Source organism: Culex pipiens, chromosome 1, assembly GCF_016801865.2.
Source record: "Culex pipiens pallens isolate TS chromosome 1, TS_CPP_V2, whole genome shotgun sequence".
Taxonomy (NCBI): Eukaryota; Metazoa; Arthropoda; class Insecta; order Diptera; family Culicidae; genus Culex; species Culex pipiens.
In genome coordinates, this window is record NC_068937.1 from 14,935,528 (window position 1) to 14,953,802 (window position 18,275).

Here is an 18,275-nt window from a genome sequence, read left to right on the forward strand (position 1 = left end):
CGCTTTCTAGTCATAAATTTGCCAACACATTTAAAGTATGTTTACATTACATTTTTGGGTTAAATTATATGTTTTTTACTGGGCGTACAAAGCCTTATTTCTTTTTATTAATTTTTCAAATTTTAGAAATTTTTAAAATTGAAAAAAAATTAGATTTTTTAAAAGATTTTTTTTTTAATTTTTGAAGCATTTGAAATATTTAAAATATTTGATTTTTTAACTTTTTAAATTTCGAAACGAAAAAAAACATTTTGAATTTTTTGCATTTTTTTTATTTTTGAAGTTTGTAAAATAATATAAAGTTAGAAAGAAATTATTTTTGATTTTTTTTAAATATGTAATTTTTTCACATTAAAAATATTGAACACAGATTTTCTTATATTTCGTTTAAATAAAAAAAAAATATTCAGAAAAAATTGTCTTACAAATTACGATCGTAATTTCTCAACAGTAAAATTACGATCGTAATTTGTCGATGTTAGATCTAGATTTGCCGATGGTAAGTCGTTATCTTACTATCGAGAAATCTCGATTGTGAGTCGAGAAATTACGATCGTAACATTACGAGCGAATGCAATAATCACTACGTTATTGTCCGTTTCTTTCAAAGGTACACGCCGCGCGGCATTTGAGAATGTGCCGTAGCCATTGTTGCCAGCGATTTTCTGCACTTTTGGTGTGATTCAAAACATACCTGCTTACAATGCCAGGCGATTCGAAGAAGAAAAACGTGCAGTATGGAATTTGACAGCGCGTATTTGCCGAAAGTGCGGCGCGTCGTTTCGAGGTTGGTTTGCCGCGTGTCTTTTTCGGGAATACGCGCAATGATCTAAAAAAAATCCAACTCAAAAATCAAAATTTTGGAAACTCTAAAATTGTAATGCATTGAAATTTAAAAAAAAATAATTATGACAATTCCAAAATTGTAACATGAAATTTTTTAAAATTGTTAAATTGTTTGATTCTCAAATTTAAAAATTATTTTTTTAAAAAAGTTACTTAACGTTTAATAATTTTTGATCTTCAATCTTTTGGACTCACTGGAAAAGTATTTCAAATACCTTTCTAAAAATGTATAGCATGGCGGCTTTTCTTACAAAAAACACCCTTTTTACAATCTTGTAAACATTAGTCAAAATCGTTTTTTAGGATAACTTTTCAAGTACTTAACAAAGCATTATGGTATAAAAATATTACACTCAGCCAAAACAACTTTTAAAACATATATGGCCAGCCATATAACCAGTTGAGAAATCAATAGTTTTTTAATTCATAAGGCGACCTTATACATATTCGCATAAGCTTTCAATTTTATAAGGTATGCTTATGACATTCATGCACATTGTTTATGTGAAAAAATCATAAACTTGCCATATAAAATCAGACGTCAAGATGGCCGTTTCGTACGACGAGCTGACACTCATCGCTGATCTTTTCGGTGACGCCCCGGCGGAATCAGGAAGTGTTTTCTCGCAGTTCGGCCTAACTACAGTTGATTTGGTGACTATTGGCCAGGCGGCATTCGAAAAGCGCCTCGGATTGCTTCTCCCGGAAACAATTTGTTTGTTTTGGGAAGCAATTGCCCGTTGGAGAATCCGGAATGTAAGAATACTAACAAAATTTGTCATCTAAGTAAATAACTTTTATATTAAATACTTTACAGAACTTAACGAATGTGACTGTCCAGGAGCAGTTCGAAACAAATCCAACCCAAGATTCAGCCCCACCGGAAGAGGGACTTAGTCAGGATTATATTGAGGTTAAGTTCACTCCGGACCGTTAAACAGGGTCTGAATCGGTCGAGAGCGATCCAGACGACGAGGAAGTGAATCCGGGCGCCTTAGAAACAAGTTCTTTGGAAGAGGTAAAACATAAACATAAAAGTTTTTTCTCGTATCAAAAGCTCATTTTATTAAATTTGTAGTCTAAAATCATTGTCCAGTCCCACCATGGTTCTGGGACACTTCAACCGAAGACGTCGCTTCAACGGTCCGCTGAATTCGACAGCATTGCTGTAGGCAGCCAAGAAGTGACTGCAGCCAGTACGCCCCAAGCGGCCAGTACACCCCGAGCGGCCGGCAAGTTCCGAGCGGCCGGCAAGTTCCGAGCGGCCGGCAATTCCCGAGCGGCCGACACGTCTCAAGAGGCCGACACATCCCAGGCGGCCGGCACGTCCCAAGAGGCCGACCCATCCCAGGCGGCCGGCACGTCCCAAGAGGCCGACACATCCAAGGCAGCTGACACGTCCCAAGCGGCCGGCACGACCCATATAGATGTGGACATTCCGGATGCTGGGAAAACACGCAGCAAAGAGGAGGTAAATCTTAACAGCTTCATGAATTAATATGTTTATCTTATCATCATTAATGTATGGCCCATAAAAAAATGCGACATTATTATTAGGTGAAAATCGGGCCTATTTTTTCTATTTATTATGTATGAAGCATGTGTACATGTTAAATAGGTTCAAAACAAACAATCAATGCCTTTAAAATAATTCCCTTAGCTTATTTTTTTCTTGACCGGTTCCTTCCGAAGTGCGTATAACGCATAAATCAGAATAAATGTTGTCTTTTTTCAGAATCTAGTCGCGATTTTCTCCAGCTAAATAAAAATTATAATCAAAATACATTTTATTTCATTTTTTTTCAGCGTGAAAGCACATCTCCGGAATTGACTCCAAAAGTCCTGGCCTCACTAATTGGCCAAACTGATTACGGACAGCTGATTTTAAAAAATTCTCAGACGCATCCGCTTTCTAAGCCGGGTCAAGACCTCGTCGTGGAGACGGTAGGTGACTACCACATCAAGAGTGGTCGACGATGCCGCGCCGAATTTCTTGAGGATTACAGTGAAATTATTCTCGCTGTGTTCCCGAAGGAAGTGAAAGTAAAGTTATGGTGATAGGAAAATGTGAATTATTGATTTTAACTTTTTTATTTTTAAAGGAGACGTACTACATTCCGAGAATCAAAAAGTCGAATCCGAAGGGGAAGCTGTTCAGCTTCATCAACAACAAGACCCAGAAAACAAGGAGCAACATTAAGCAGGAACTCGCGCGCATCAGCCCAGCGGAAACTCCAGCCGAAGACCCGCAGGTGGGTGCGGCGATATCGTGGCTCGGCATCAACACTTCACCATGGGAAACTGTGCTAGCGCAATGGCGAGCCAGCTTCCCTGCTAGAAAACATCTGTTGAAGAACATCAACAAGTCCGACCAAGTTATCAGCAGCTACCCTCATCTGCGACTGGAATATGGATATCAACTTGTAAGTGAAATGTTCTAAAAAACAAATTTTGTTTTGATGAAAAAAAAATCGAGTCATATAAGATTTTATGTTTAGTTTTGGAAGTAAACTTAGTTTTTGGTGTATATTGTTAAAGGGGGGGTCTATTTAAGTCTATGGAAACATAATTTTATGTTACCTTAATATTTGTTGTTTGTAGCTCGACGTAGATTATCAGCAGCTCGGCCTAGGCAATCCCGCTGAAGGTACAACAAAGTGGAGTGTGTACATGAGCCATTTGATTTCTTACATAGCGAAGAACGCACGAGACCCATCGGCTACAGCTCTAATCAAAACTCTCAAACAAAGTCAGCACGCGTGTTCCGATGACACGGCTACAGGTAACAACGATCACTAATCATATTTACAACTTAAAACATGTTTTATTCTTTTTTAGACACTATGCTCCCAGTCCTGCTACGTGCGTTGTGTACGGTTCTAGCACCGGTTAAGGCGGCCCAAGGTTTCAAACCAACGATACCGCTAGCTCAAGATGAGATTTTTCAGCTAGCCGGCTCGCGAGAACAAGCTTTAGCCGATCTACGAAGCCAACCCACAGCTGCGCCGAAATTCGCTATCATCGGATTGGATTTACCGGACGTGACCGGCGAATGCATAGTTGTGCATAAAGGCCTCGAATACCGCTGTACTGAAGTCTCCCGTGGGATCGACGTAATCGTGAAGCTTCGTGCAGTACTCGGTTTGCCGTATCCGGCGGCGACTAAGCTTGTCTGGCTGTTCATTGAACGATTTATTTACGGCCTGAACCCCATCGGATCGAGCTATATGGCCATTAACAAGCTCATTGGATATCTGGAGCGCGAGAAATAATGCCGATTCCATGTTGCGTTGATGGCTGCTCTAGCAACCTTTTAGATGCTGACAAACTGTTTGACCACATAAATCAAGTCCATAAACTTCCTGCTGCATATATTTATCGATGTTCTTATCCTACCTGCGTTCAAAAATTTTCAACAATCTATTCGTTCAAAAAGCACGTTAAAACTCACAAATTCAATACCCAGCCAGACCAATCCTGTTCGACCACCGAATCCCATGAGCCAGTTCTACCACCCCCGCAAGTAGCTGCTATTGAAACTGACCAGCAAGACGTCGGCTTCGATCACGATGTTAGTAGTTTAAAACAATCAGCGTTAGAATTGACACTTCGACTGCACCACAAGTCTAACATAACGAGACAGGACGCTCTAGATGTGCAACATTCAGTGCAGCAGTTTTGTACAAAAGTCGTCCAAAATTTTCAAGCCTTAGCAACCGATGAATTAGATTCTGTTACCCGCTACGATTTAAACAAAAAAAATCGCGACCTGAGAGATGCATTTACAAAAATTGACACGGAATACAAATTCTTTGACACTCTAAAAAAACTAAACATTTATCGAGAACCCGAGATACTGACACTAGATGAAGATCAAATTCAAAAATCGACAGTTGAAGATGCGAGGAAGTCATGTTTAGTTTTAAATCCAATAGAGTTTCAAATCAAATCATTTTTCAGTACAGATAACATTTTACAACAGACTTTAGAAAATACCGAGAAATTAGAGCAGGGTTGTGAGCTCGAAAATGTTGTAAATGGATCGCTATGGGAAGATATTTGTGCCAAATTTGTTCGAGATGAGCATAACTATGTTCTACCTATGTATTTATATGCTGACGAGTTCGAGGTGAACGACCCACAAAGTTCACACAGTAAAGTCGATTCAATTTGTGGAATTTATTTGAATTTTCCAACACTGCCCGTCCAATACAGATCTAAATTAAGTTGCATGTTGATTTGCGGATTCATTAGAAAAGTTGCTATTAATGAAAAAGGTGTCAACAAACTGCTCGAAGAGTTGCTAGTGCCTCTTAAGAAACTTCAAGAAGAAGGAATAATATTTCAGATTAACTCGAAAAATGTAACAGTTAGGTTTGTGTTTACTTTGTTTCAAGGCGATAACTTGGGCGTTCACTCGTTACTTTCACTTTCCGGCGGATTTAATTCTAATTTTTACTGTAGATTTTGTAAAAGGCATAGAGATAATTGCAGAACCGATACCGAAGAACAAGTTGATTACCTTAGAAATTCGATAAACTACGAAGAAGACTTGAACACAAACGAACATTCACTCACTGGACTCAAAGGACCATGTGCGTTTAATCAGTTAAAATCCTTCCACGTGATCGAAAATCCAAGCATTGATATTATGCATGACATGTATAGCAATGGAGTTTGTAAATATGGATTCACGGCAGCGCTCGATTACTTTATTTTCAAAAAACACTGGCTTACGGTAGAGTTATTAAACACGCGGATACATATTATAGCTAAATCATTGACGGACGATAGTTTGTGTAGGATTGCTGATATCGAACAAACCAGAGACGCAAAGAAAAAGACAAAGTCAATTTCGCTTAGAATGACGGCCGCAGAAATGAAATCTTTTAGTAAATATTTTACTTTAATACTTGGCCCCTACATTGCTGATCAAAATGATTTAGTTTGGACTTTTTGTAAGACCTTAGTTGAAATTTGCGATTTAGTTAACTTGACTGTATTTTCTGAAATAAGTCTATCATTATTGAACACAAAAATTAAGCTTCACCACGAACTATATCAACAACTCTTTGATGATCATTTGAAGCCAAAGCAGCATTTTTTATGCCATTATGTAAATATTATTAGAAAATGTGGTCCAGCCCAAGGCATGAACTGCATACGAAATGAAGCTTTGCATCAACAATTCAAAGAATACGCTCATGTTATAACTTCTCGCAAGAATATTGCTTTTACTCTTTGCTTGAAATCTTGTCTTAAATTTTGTCATGACTTTTATTTTAAAACTTTTTTTTCTGTTGATGATACCACTAAATTTGTAATGCAAACTTTGAGTTCCAGACCTTATTTTAAAAATATTAGAGGCAATTCTGCGTTTGACGATAATGAAATTATCGCACTTACTACCGCTATCAAGCATCATGGATCAGATTATAAGACAGGACAGTTCATTACCCGAACAGAAAACAAAGAAATACGATTATTAGAAATAGAAGAGTTCGCGAAATTTGAAGGAACTGTGTATGCGATCTGCCGAGATTGGAAGATAGGACAGTTTAGTAATCATTTGTTGGCTTACGAAGCAATTGGAAGAAAGGGTATCTTAAGCATTATAGAAATGAGCACAGTCGATAGGATGTCGTTTAATGTTATCGAAGTTAACAGCAGATACTATTTTAGATTAATGTAAAACTATGTTGTTAAGATCTGATTGTAACTGGAATAAAAAGTACTGAAATCATATTTCTTAACTTAAAACATCGTTTTCTTGTTTACAAGATTGCTTGTAGCAATATAAAGAGAAAATTACATTCATAAGTTTACCATATAAGTAAAAAAACAGCGAGCCTCGGATACTTTAATTCTATAAGGTTTGCCTATAAAAGCAAAAAAAAGACATATATCAAATTTATAAGGTTTTCATATGGAAAAAAAACCATTCAATGTTCCTATGTAATCTATATGGCAAGCGTATGGAAAAAATCTATATGGTTTCCTTATGGCTAGTAAAGGATGTTTTGGCTGAGTGTACCTATGGGACCTGAAGACGGATCTAAAAACACAGATCCGGACAAAATCGGTCAAGCCCAAAACGATTTTACAATTTTTTAAAAAAAGCTTTTTAGCCAAACAAGTTTCAGTTAGATAATCTTGTTTATTTATTTGAAAAAAGTAAAATTAAAATTAGTTAAAATTTTAAATTGAAATTAGTTTTAAATCCCCAATTTTCACTGTCTCAAACTGATTGTTGCGAGATATTTCAGCCATTCTAGGCTACACACCCCCTAAAAACTCTTCTAATCTAGTACTGCAGTGGTTCGTGTCTTTGGTAGCATTTGACATTTTAAAATTCCTGCTGATTTCTTCAACAGTGGGTGACGCGATGACAGTTCTAACATGCGTGACGTAATTCTGGAATCAAAACATAAAAAAAAATCTCGGTGCCGTTCCTCAAACTGTGGCAACATTTTCGCTTGAATTTAAATTAAAAACCAGCCCAACCTAAACACTGCCCGCCCCACAATGGCCATGTCCCAGATGACGATCGACCAGCTGGACAAGGACCAGATCAAATCGGTAAGAATCGCTTGAAAAAGCCTTCAACAACAACAAAAAAAAACCAACCTCCAAAACCCCCTCCGCAGTTCTCGGACTTTCTGCTGTCGTACAACAAGCTGTCCGAGCTGTGCTTCCTGGACTGCGTCAACGAGTTCACCGGGCGGACCGTGTCGGACAAGGAGAGCAGCTGCTCGCTCAACTGCATGGAGAAGTTCCTCAAGATGAACCAGCGCGTGTCCCAGCGCTTCCAGGAGTTCCAGATGATATCGAACGAGAATGCGCTGGCGGCCGCCCAGAAGCTCGGCGGGAAGTGATTGGGTTCCACGAATGGAATGCGCGGAAAAAACGGTGTGTTTTGTTTGCTTTAATGTTTAAAGTGATTTATTTTTGCGGTTAATAAACTCGGATCTATTCATGCTGGTTGGATAAGATGTAGTTAAATAGTTTTGTGATTATTTTGTGATTTTTCTTACTCACTGTCCAAACGCTACTGATCTTATCGCTATTTCGCAAATCTAAGTTTAAAGAAACTTTTAAAAAAGCACACAATTCTTACGCTAAATTTTAATCCATTAATTCGAATCGCATTTTTCTAACCCTAAAAACATCCACACATAACCTTACTATGGTGACGACGAAATTGGTGATTTGCTGAATAATGATGAAAAATTTGAGCCAATTGGCCTCTTCCCCGCTCTAGAACTCGATCGGGTCAAACAGGAAGGGGGGTCACGCCTCCGGGAAACCCTCGGACTCGGTGATGAGCGCGTGCTCCAGGATGACGCGGCCCTCCTTGTATCTGGAAGAAAAAGATGAAGAAAAACATTGTTATTTTAGGCACTTTAATTCCACGTACCTGTTAGGGAAGCGCACATTCAGCTTGCAATATCCATGAACTAAGTTGTCTAACATAACAAAAAATAGAAATTTCAATAAACGTTCCACCCCGTGCTCAAACTCAATCCACTTCAACGAATCAGCTTTGCGGTAAAGTTTACGCGCAGTGGGCCTGGCCATTTCAGCGTTTGAGATGTAGATTTTAATCGAATTATAAGGTTATATTTAAGTTTGATGACGTTTACAATCTGCCGCACTATTTTTTGTAATCCCGCGTCTAAAATCAATTTTAAAGTACGGTATGCAGATCGGAAGAAACGTGGTCAACAAAAGTTGCGCATTAACAAAAGTTGACAGTTCAGTTTGAGCGCGTGTGACGGTGCGCGCGCTTGAGGTTCAAGGGAGAAAAAAAAAAATTAAAAGATTAAGTATTTAAAAATGCTCAAGCAAAAAAATTATAAAAAAATTCAATTTGTCTCTTTAATTGGGAAACCAAAAAAAAAACAAAATTTTAAAAACCGAGAAACAATTTTTTTTTATATTTCAAAAAGTTTAAAACTCTAACATTTTGAAATTCTTAAGTTTAAATTCTTAAATTCTCAAATTCTTAGATTCTTAAATTCTTAAATTCATAAATTCTTAAGTTCTTAAATTCCTAAATTATTAAATCTTTATATGCTTAAAAAAATATAAATGCTTAAATTCTTAAATGCTTTAATTCTTAGATTCTTCAATTCTTAAATTCTCGACTTTTTTTATTAGGTCCTATAAACATATAAAAGACAATAGCTTATTGGGCCTTTAAAAAAAAAACTCTGAAATTCTTAAATTCTTAAATTTTTAAATTCTTAAATTCTTAAATTCTTAAATTCTTAAATTCTCAAATTCTTAAATTCTTAAATTCTTAAATTCTTAAATTCCTAATTTCCTAAATTCTTAAATTCTTAAATTCCGTAAACTAGGGTGACTATGATAGGATTTCAATTTTTTTTTTAGAATATTTTGCAACAGGTAAGGTTTTTCTCAAGATTATTATTTTAAAAACATGTACTGGGGTAGGCCACACAAAGTTAGTGCACTATTTTGGAAAAAAAGTTTTTTCAATAGTGTTTAGAAAAATTGTTACGTTAAAAATTCTTAGTTTTAATTCCGGGGTGACTTTGATAGTCATACTTTTTCTTGTTAAAATCATATTTAAGATGTTCAAACTTTATTTGTACGTTAAATGTATCATTACTAATGTAGCTGATATAGTTTTTTTAGAAAAAAAATCAATGTTTATGTTAAGTTAACTAAGTATATAAGCCTTTTAACAAAATACATATAAATTTTAGGTAAAATTGTTGAAAAGTCGGAATTTTGCCTGAAATTTGTTAAAACTAGTTTTGTTTATAAAATTATCGATTTATATTGCATTTTTTACAAAATTCGAAGCACAAATCACAAGTTTTCACATTTTACATGAAATTTGTTCAACTGAAATTGCCTATAAATTTGGAGATTTTTTTAATTGTGTTTCAAAAACACATATTATTTATTATTTACAAATTTATTTAACCTTCTCCTAGTGGAAAATTGGCCAAAGAATCCGAAAATGCATTCCGTTTTCGGATTAAAAATCATGTTTCTTAAATTCTTAATTCTTAATTCTTAAATTCTTCCCTGGGCCTTGTAAAGTCAAGGGGCATGATTTGATCCTAGTGCATTAGTTAAAATTTGGGTATAAATTCTTTTTTATAAGCACTATGGACACCACTTCATGCTACGAGAACTCGCTTTGTCGCAGCCCCAGGGCTTAAGCGTTGACCGATAAGCTGTCTTCGTGAACTAGGTAGTTCTCCGATAGTGAAAATATCACAATTGCACAAGACACCGCTGCTTCTGTGACTTTTTCACTATCACAATGTGGGATTTAGGTGGGACTTCAGGATAGTACAATTGATTTGTTGCTTAGCACTAGCATTTAAAATAAATCTGTATCTTTTCCAAATCTATTTGATGATAAATTTAGTTGCAATTGTTAAGTTAGAGTAATGCTGTCAATAAACTTTGATAGATGTAGAATACTAGGCATTCTTTTATGTCAAATTGCCCATAGAGTCTCGATCAATCAATAATGTAATGATATCGGACAAAATTCGTTGATCTGTTGAACTAACGGTTTTCGGATTATGGTTGTATTGACCATTGTTGCGAATCGAGGAACTACGGATCTTTTGACGTAAATTGTCATTTCTTTTTAAAATCGCGATTTCTATCCTATTTGTACATTAGTTCACAAGTTTTTATTGTTTTTTTATAGAACTAGTACTGCAACAGTTAAAGGAACGTTTAGTTTTGAACATTAAGTTTAGAGGATTTTAGATTAAAATTTAGATTTTTTTTTTTGGGAGGGTGATCCAGCCGCACATCGTTGATGTCGAAACCTCTAAACTGGGCCCTCGTCCTGTCACGTCCGTCAGTAGTCTTGTCGTACATTACAACTAGAATCAGATCTGCCAATGAATTAGTACACTTCGACCAAATAAACACTGACGCTGTATGGATCTGACTCTAGAATAAATGCACAGTTGTGTGTTATTCATAAGTCCAAAATGTTCAATTATTCATATAAGTCCTAATATTCATTTGCGGATAACTACCTAACTTGAATTGAATACAAGATTTAAAGCAACCTATCCGAAAGCTACTCTTATCTCAAATCCCCGACATTTTAATTATTAACCAAAAAAAACGTTTCTTTTAAAACCTGTCTGGCTTCTTAAAAAAAAAAAAAAAAAAAATAACACTTGATATTTTACAAGTCGTGAATTGAAAAAGAGACGACCATTTGTTCGTCAGAATTCCAGTAGATCCTCGATTCGCAACAATGGTCGATACAATCATAATCCGACAACCGTTAGTTCAACAGATCAACGAATTTAGTCCGATATCATTTCACTATTGATTGATCGAGACTCTATGAAAATTTTGACAAATTAGAATGGTTTTTATGCTACTTGAATGAAAATCACCGATTCTGATAGAATTACTAAATTCACTGTTACTAATTTTGTCCCTAAATAACTAAAGGCAAAGTATAAAAAGTTGATATTTATAGTTAAAATCCTCAATTCTACAAAAACTACTTTTTTTTTAAACCCGCATCCTAACCTGACACCCACATTAAGATAGGGAAAATTCACATATGTAGCGGTTCATTGTACAAATGTGATATTTCCACTATCAGAGAACCTCCTTGTCTCGATGACAGCTTACCGGCCATCGATTAAGCCCTGAGACTACGCCAAAGTGGGTTCTCGCAGCATGAAGTGGTGTCCATGTGTAAAAATGGAAGCTTCAGCAATATGCTGAACACTTCGATTTTAATTCCACATCGAATCAAATCATACTCTTTGCCAAACAAGCATCAAACCTATGACACTCATTATGACAAAGCCCAGGGATTTTAGATTAAAATTTAGATTTGCAATCCAAAGTAGTTAGCAAATGAATATTTGGACTTAAATGAATAATTGAACAAGTTGGACTTATGAATAACACACAACTGTGTATTTATTCTAGAGTCAGATCCATACAGCGTCAGTGTTTATTTGGTCGAAGTGTACTAATTCATTGGCAGATCTGATTCTAGTTGTAATGTACGACAAGACTACTGACGGACGTGACAGGACGAGGGCCCAGTTTAGAGGTTTCAACATCAACGATGTGCGGCTGGACCACCCTCCAAAAAAAAAAAATTCTTAATTCTTAAATTCTTAAATTCTTAAATGCTACAAATTCTTAAATGCTTCTTAATTTTAAATTTTTTGAATTGTAAATTTTTAAGTTTTTCTAAATCTAAAAATTTAACCTTGTTAATTTGTAAATTTATAATTCTTAAATTCTTATTTTTTTTTTTAATTTCAAAATTCTTAATTTTTCATTGTAGAATTTTATTTTTTATAATTTTGAAAGTAGGATTTTTGAATGTTATAATTTCGAGATTTGCGTAAATTTGCATTTTTTTATTTCTATAATTCAGATTTTTTTAAACTTTTGAAATTTCGACTTGTAATTTCTGAAATTATTCAGGTTTCGAAGTTTAAAATTTATGAGCTATTGAATTTTAAATACTTTAATATTAAAATTGTTATTGAACTCTGCATATTTTTGATTTTGAATTTTTAAATTCCAGATATTTTTCTTTTATTGTTTTTAAATTTTATTTTCTTATTTTAAATGCAGCCTAACATTTCAAAAGGGTACAAAATTTTTTCAAACAATAGTGTATCCCTTCACTCAAATGACAGTTTGCATAAGCTGTGAGAGGGATTCACTCTTGTTTACAAAAGTTTTGTGCCCTAATTAAATGGGAAGCACGAAATGTTTGAAATGTTTGGTTTTCCATATTTTAGAATTTTTATTTTTGAATTGTTTGTATTGTTAAATTTGATTTTCGCAATTAAACTCATAATTTAAAAAATCTCGTTATTAGGCCCATTAAACATTCCAACTTTTGTTCATAACGGGCCCTTTCTAAATGCAATTTCGAAGAGAACTGAAAGGGCACTAAAGCGCTGTCACCTGATTGGCCCTTTTTCTGAGTTAAAAATAATGCGGAATTCAGGGGAAATGTTGATAATTGGTGAAGTTTTGTGATTGAATAATGTAGATAAGGTATATGAAACATACAAATTCTTCAAAAGCGTTCAGAACAGCAGCCGCGGGACCGTATTAAATATTGTTTTTCGACGTAGTTTTTTTTTTCTGCAGAAATCCTTGGTGAAAAGTAAACCAAACTTTGTTTTGAAGTGAATTAGTGTTAAGAATGTATGAAAAGTTCACTTTATAACATAAAAAGTTCCTGAACTACGAAAATGAAAAGGGCGCATTTGAACTTTTTTTTTTGGTTTGGAGTGAACATTGTTATGTGCCCTTTACTGTTTTCGATGTTTTCAATAGAAAATTGTGTGTTATCAATCTGATTCTTGGAGCGCAAGTAGAGAGTGTACTAATGAATGGTATAGTGGAATAATCCCGAATGTTTACTTTTTGTTTTTTCGCCCTAATGAAATGTTTGGCTCGAATTGTCAGCAATTAGATGTTCCGTCATCCGGTGACATTGGGTCATCCAAAAATAAATTAGTTTTTTAATCAAGGGTTAGTAAATAATTTTCAAACAAGAATGCTTGAGATTTCCGACCTTTCGACAAAATCAAAAATCTAATAAAAAGTCTCCGAACCACATTTAGGTACCAGATTTCTAGCATTCTTAGCAAAAACCCCAAAATCCAAGCTGGAAATCCCAATACGACCGAAGAAAAATCTTTTCTTTGTACATTTTGTTATGAAAATACAGCAAAAGATTGTCCGGATTCAAATTTTAGCTAAAACACTGCTAAACTTTGAGTAGATATTTCATTAAAACAATTTCCCTAAAGAAAAGTATCAATTTTGGTTCAATATAAGCAGAGATGTGCCCAGTTTCATAAAATAAAAAAATGACTTTTCCAAAATTTCTGGATTTAATTCCCATTCAAATGATGAACACCGCCTACTCAGTTATCCAAATAATTTTGTATAATTTCCAAGAAGACCCGAGGGGTCGACGAAGTCGACATTCCAAGGACATTCCCAATCCCAGCCAACAATGAGACCCCCACCCCCCTTTCCCTTCCCCGTCTACAATAGCCAAAACTCACTTTTGCGACTCCTCGGTGGCAAACTCGTACATCCAGCCCAGCTTGGCGCGGCAATTCTTGCACATCACGTCCCGCACCATGTGCCGTCCCGTCAGCATCACCCGGTCCTGCACAGGAGAATAAACCAGGTTTACGACCCGTTTGAAGAGGTACGCCCTTCCTGTTGCGCCCGTAAATCTCGTGCTGATCAGCTCCCGCTTGTTGGTCAGGTTGGTTTCGCAGGCCGCGCACGAGTACAGCTTCTGGCCGCCGATGTGGTCCAGGAAGATTTTGCCCATTTCGACGGAACTTGCGACGGAATCCCAGCTGCGACGGAACGAGAAGCGAAATTTTTCCTTTGTTTTGATTTTTTTTGGTCTGCAGCTGATGACGTCGAATTTTCGTCAAGCAACCCAGTGTAAAATAAATGGGCTGTCAAAGCTTGAGTGCAGTACCAGATTGCAGAGTGAGCGGATGTCATTGAGAGGTACTAGATTGAAGGTGAGAACAAGATTGTCCGTCAGACGTAGACGCAGCCGCTGAACTTTGCACCAGTTCGATTTTTTCAAGATCTGTCTGTCGATCAATCTGCAAGGGTTGCTTTGTTCAATCGTTCGATTGACAGACAAGCTATGATGACAGCCGCAAAATCCCACTCAGCGCGTTCCGTTTAAATTCCGTTTAGAATTCCGCTTGAGCGAAAAAAGTTCGATTCGAATTCTAAACAGTGTTCGTTTTAGATTCTAAAACGCATTCCGTTTCAAACGCAACAACCGGTTCCGTTTGAGTTTTCGCCGCAAATCGGTTCAAGTGGAATTCAAACGGAATCGAAACGGAATGGACGGGTTAGTTTTGACAGCTGCTTCTTCTTCTTGTTTTTATTATAGTGGTTTCTTTTTTGTGTTGGTTGAATTGAAATTCAACCAGAAAAAAAACAAACTGGATTTTGTTAAACTTTGAGATTAAATTTATTAATTATTCCGAGAATTATTCATAAAAAAAACACGAGTCCCAGCCCCAATTCCCCCTTTTTAATGATCCTTATTTTCACAAAATTACAAAGTGGGATGCTGCACACGTACATGGATCATAAATTAACCAAGTCGGCAGGTTCAGCTGCTCGGGGCTGTTTACGGGACATTCGACACTGGAACTGCTCGTCCGAACCGTACGCCATTGGAAGACGAAAGTACAAGAAGCTTGACGCTTGCTGCGAGTTGTTTACAGGATGATAGATGGGAGGAATCAGGACCTCTCGGCGGGAGCTGATAAAGGTGAACAACGGTGCTGCCGTCGCCTTTTCCGGGATCTGCTCCGCCGTACCCTTCGACTCCTTCGTCTAGCGCATGGAAGCAATGGCGAGTACAAACTCCAAGGACCGGGGTGGCTACTACGGTTGCTCCTGACATGCTACCGCCGCTTCCCATCATGCTCAGATCGGCTGCGGTAGAGGATGACGAAGGCAAGTACACGGCGGACGATTCCCGCTTGTGGCCACTGGAATAGTGCACTAACTAGGTCGGTTCCTGCTTGGGCACGTGGTCCGTCCTGGAGGATGACGACGACGCTAGAAGACTTCAAGGCTAAAGCTAGATGGCGCTTCTTCTAGAATTGACACGCGTGATGCTTGTACTTCCTACACAGGCCATCGACGTCGACGAAAACGGGACGCCACCACCGAGCTCTTCGTCTGCCTTCCGGTACTACTGCTGACACTTCCCGCACAGCAAATCTCACTTCCATTTCCGGACTCTTGCTCTATTGACTCTTATCTATTCATAAAAAAACAGAGATTTTTTTCCCAGAAAACGCGGCACGTTTTAAAACAAAACAGGAATGAACAAGTTTTGGCGCATTCCTTTTTTCAACACTTTGACGTTTGACCCACACCCGATTGTCAAAAATCAACAACATAACCGTTTCGGCGAACTCCGGCGAAATGTCATCAAGGTTCTGCCGTACACCAGCAGGTGTCGCTAATGTGCTAAAATGGCTCAAACGGAATCTAAACGGAGTCCAACCGGAGATTCCGTTTAGAAAATTTCGAAGCAATTTTCGAAGCGGAATTCGAAGCGGAATGAACCCGTCATGCGGAAAACGATTTGATTGGGATTTTGCGCTTGCATCCAGGCCGAACTAGAGACCCTAAATAAGGAGACTGGTCTAAACTGGCTAAATCGAGGGCTAAATCGATCTGGCAACGTATGTTTTGAGCTTGTCAAAACTGATAAGTTTTGCTGGGCGTAAAGGCAAATGCTCGTTTGCATACGTCAAACTCGTGTCTGTTTGGGTACGTCAAATTCACTTCGACCAGTCTCCCTATTTAGGATCTCTAGGCCGAACGGACAATCTTGTTCTTAGCTTAAGGATTGTCTGCGCTAGGCTTTCTAGTTTGAAATTTACCATTAATTCAAAGTATGTTCAAATCTGCTGGGGGTTTGTTTGCAAAAGATTGTTTATCTCTTTCTAGCAAAAGTTTTGTGTCAGGCGACTTCAAGCTGTTTTTTTACTGACCGCCCGATATTAGAGACCCTAAATAGGGAGACTGGTCTAAGCTGGCTAAATCGATCTGGCAACGTATGTTTTGAGCTTGGCATCACTGATAAGTATTGCTGGGCGTAAAGGCAAATGCTCGTTTGGATACGTCAAACTCGTGTCTGTTTGGGTACGTCAAATTCACTTCGGCCCAAGGGGTAGGACAGTGAGTAACTGAGTGACTCAATTTCTCAATGTTACTCAATCTTACTCAAAGTTACTCAATTTTACTCCTGAGTAATTTGAAGACAGGTTATGGAATTTTCGAATGCTCATTTTGACAGTTGAAATCGTTGAAATGTTTACAAACAGTAAGGCTCAGAAAATATAAGGAAATTGGTTGATTTTGGTTGCTGTTTTTTTGTGCTAAATATAATAATTGCACTAGGCTGGGATTGCGACATGCGTCCAAAGACGACAAAATTGCTGATCTATAAAAAAACTGCCAGGTTCCATGATATGGTAGATCTGTTAGATGCACAGAAGGAGAACCTGGAACTTGCGATGTGCGGGTGGCGGCTTATCAGAAGACATGCACCGTTCCCGTCCCCCTTCAACAACGGAATTTTCCTGCTAAATAACACCTCGTACGGTTCTTGTGTGGATGAGATGGCCTTTAATCTGCTCCAGCTCAATATCCCAAAAAATATTCTGCCCAAATTCCGGGAGGTTTTCAGGCCGCTTGTGTTTATTTTCTACAGCAAACGAAAAAAATCAAGCCAGATTTCAGTGACTGGAACCTGCGTGGATGAAATGAACTGGTTTTGCCTTCCTCACCTTACTGAGGAAAGGCTATAAAATCACTCAGAAAATGAACTTTTAATTAGACCTCCTAGACCTACCTTCATTTGTACATATCGACTCAGAATCGCCAGCTGAGCAAATGTATGTGTGTTTGGCTGTATGTAGACATGTGTACCAAATCAATGTCACTGGAATATCTCGCCACAGGCTCAACCGATTTTGGCCGGAAAGGTTTTAATCGATCCGTCTTAACGTCCCCTAAGTTGCTAATTAAATTCATGCAGTTTTATCATGTATTTTAAAAGTTATGTTAAAAAAACTGTTTCATATTAAATTAAAATTATGGTAAAAAGGGTGTTTTTTCATGAAACCCTCACATGTTATATATTTATAGAAAGGTTCTGAAATGAAATTTCTTGTGGATTAAGAATTTTCAAGATCTGACTTACCTATCAAAAGTTACAAGCAGTTTAAAAAATGGAATGAATTTACATAACCTCAAATGGTCGGGTCTGATCGCCACGAATAAGCCGTAGAGAGGGATGCCATTTTCCTCAAAGGCCGTGTCTGTATAATCTTGACATAAAGTCTGTAGGTAGTCTGTTTTTTTACTCAACACTTATTTTTATTAGGACTTCTTAGGTGCTTGAAATCACTATAAATGAGAGGAAGGCACCAACCACCTAAAGGTGGATTAAGTAACGTTTTTTTCTAGATTCGCGAGGTATTCTGAATTAGAACAGCGGGTGGGACAAGACTCCAGCGAGATTGAAGGAGGGACTCAACGGGGTACGGAGAATAGAGTAATGCAATAAATGATAAACAAAACTAGACCAATTATCTTTGACTAAATTTTCTCAGACCAATGCAACAAAAGGCATGCCCTAAAACATACAGCTCTTGCTCGAAATTTGATTGTTTGGCCTTTGGCGTGATGCATTTTCAAGGATTGGAAACCCAGTTCCGGATGGACTTGCTGATGATCGACGAAATCCCAAGTAACATTTTTTCCAGGAGTTCTACAAGAGCTCTTCAAGATAGCTACAGCATAGCAGTTTGGACCGCGGTAGGATAAAATTCTCTTCAAAA

The 18,275-nt window shown here is 37.2% G+C and overlaps 4 protein-coding genes across 4 annotated transcripts; 3 read left to right on the top strand and 1 right to left on the bottom strand.

Moving 5' to 3' along the window:
* The first annotated feature begins 1,272 nt into the window (after window positions 1–1,272).
* On the top strand, window positions 1,273–1,945 carry LOC120424693 (uncharacterized). The gene is made up of 2 exons (XM_039588872.1): window positions 1,273–1,602; window positions 1,664–1,945. Exons 1-2 carry the CDS (start codon window positions 1,393–1,395, stop codon window positions 1,781–1,783), a joined length of 330 nt encoding a protein of 109 aa, XP_039444806.1. The 5' UTR covers window positions 1,273–1,392; the 3' UTR covers window positions 1,784–1,945.
* LOC120424689 (uncharacterized) lies at window positions 1,928–4,453 on the top strand (the record flags this gene model as incomplete). The annotated part of the gene is made up of 5 exons (XM_039588864.1): window positions 1,928–2,317; window positions 2,653–2,889; window positions 2,949–3,269; window positions 3,448–3,628; window positions 3,685–4,453. Coding segments are annotated over 5 exons (1,563 nt in total), but the record flags the coding sequence as incomplete, so codon positions are not given.
* A 2,797-nt stretch (window positions 4,454–7,250) lies between these two features.
* Window positions 7,251–7,842, top strand: LOC120424694 (mitochondrial import inner membrane translocase subunit Tim9). The gene is made up of 2 exons (XM_039588873.2): window positions 7,251–7,425; window positions 7,494–7,842. The coding sequence occupies exons 1-2, from the start codon at window positions 7,372–7,374 to the stop codon at window positions 7,719–7,721; spliced, it is 282 nt and encodes a 93-aa protein (XP_039444807.1). The 5' UTR covers window positions 7,251–7,371; the 3' UTR covers window positions 7,722–7,842.
* On the bottom strand, window positions 7,761–14,306 carry LOC120424692 (protein yippee). The gene is made up of 2 exons (XM_039588871.2): window positions 13,929–14,306; window positions 7,761–8,206 (listed from the first exon to the last, which is right to left on the bottom strand). The coding sequence occupies exons 1-2, from the start codon at window positions 14,204–14,206 to the stop codon at window positions 8,137–8,139; spliced, it is 348 nt and encodes a 115-aa protein (XP_039444805.1). The 5' UTR covers window positions 14,207–14,306; the 3' UTR covers window positions 7,761–8,136.
* Window positions 14,307–18,275: the final 3,969 nt, after the last annotated feature.

Bases quoted from the DNA above. Each gene is read 5' to 3' on its own strand.
- LOC120424692 (XM_039588871.2), bottom strand. From the start codon at position 14,206: ATGGGCAAAATCTTCCTGGACCACATCGGCGGCCAGAAGCTGTACTCG. The intron at 8,207-13,928 runs GTGAGTTTTGGC...TTTTTCTTCCAG, and splicing joins GCCACCGAGGAGTCGCAAAA to ATACAAGGAGGGCCGCGTCA.
- LOC120424693 (XM_039588872.1), top strand. From the start codon at position 1,393: ATGGCCGTTTCGTACGACGAGCTGACACTCATCGCTGATCTTTTCGGT. The intron at 1,603-1,663 runs GTAAGAATACTA...AATACTTTACAG, and splicing joins CCCGTTGGAGAATCCGGAAT to AACTTAACGAATGTGACTGT.
- LOC120424694 (XM_039588873.2), top strand. From the start codon at position 7,372: ATGGCCATGTCCCAGATGACGATCGACCAGCTGGACAAGGACCAGATC. The intron at 7,426-7,493 runs GTAAGAATCGCT...CCCCCTCCGCAG, and splicing joins ACAAGGACCAGATCAAATCG to TTCTCGGACTTTCTGCTGTC.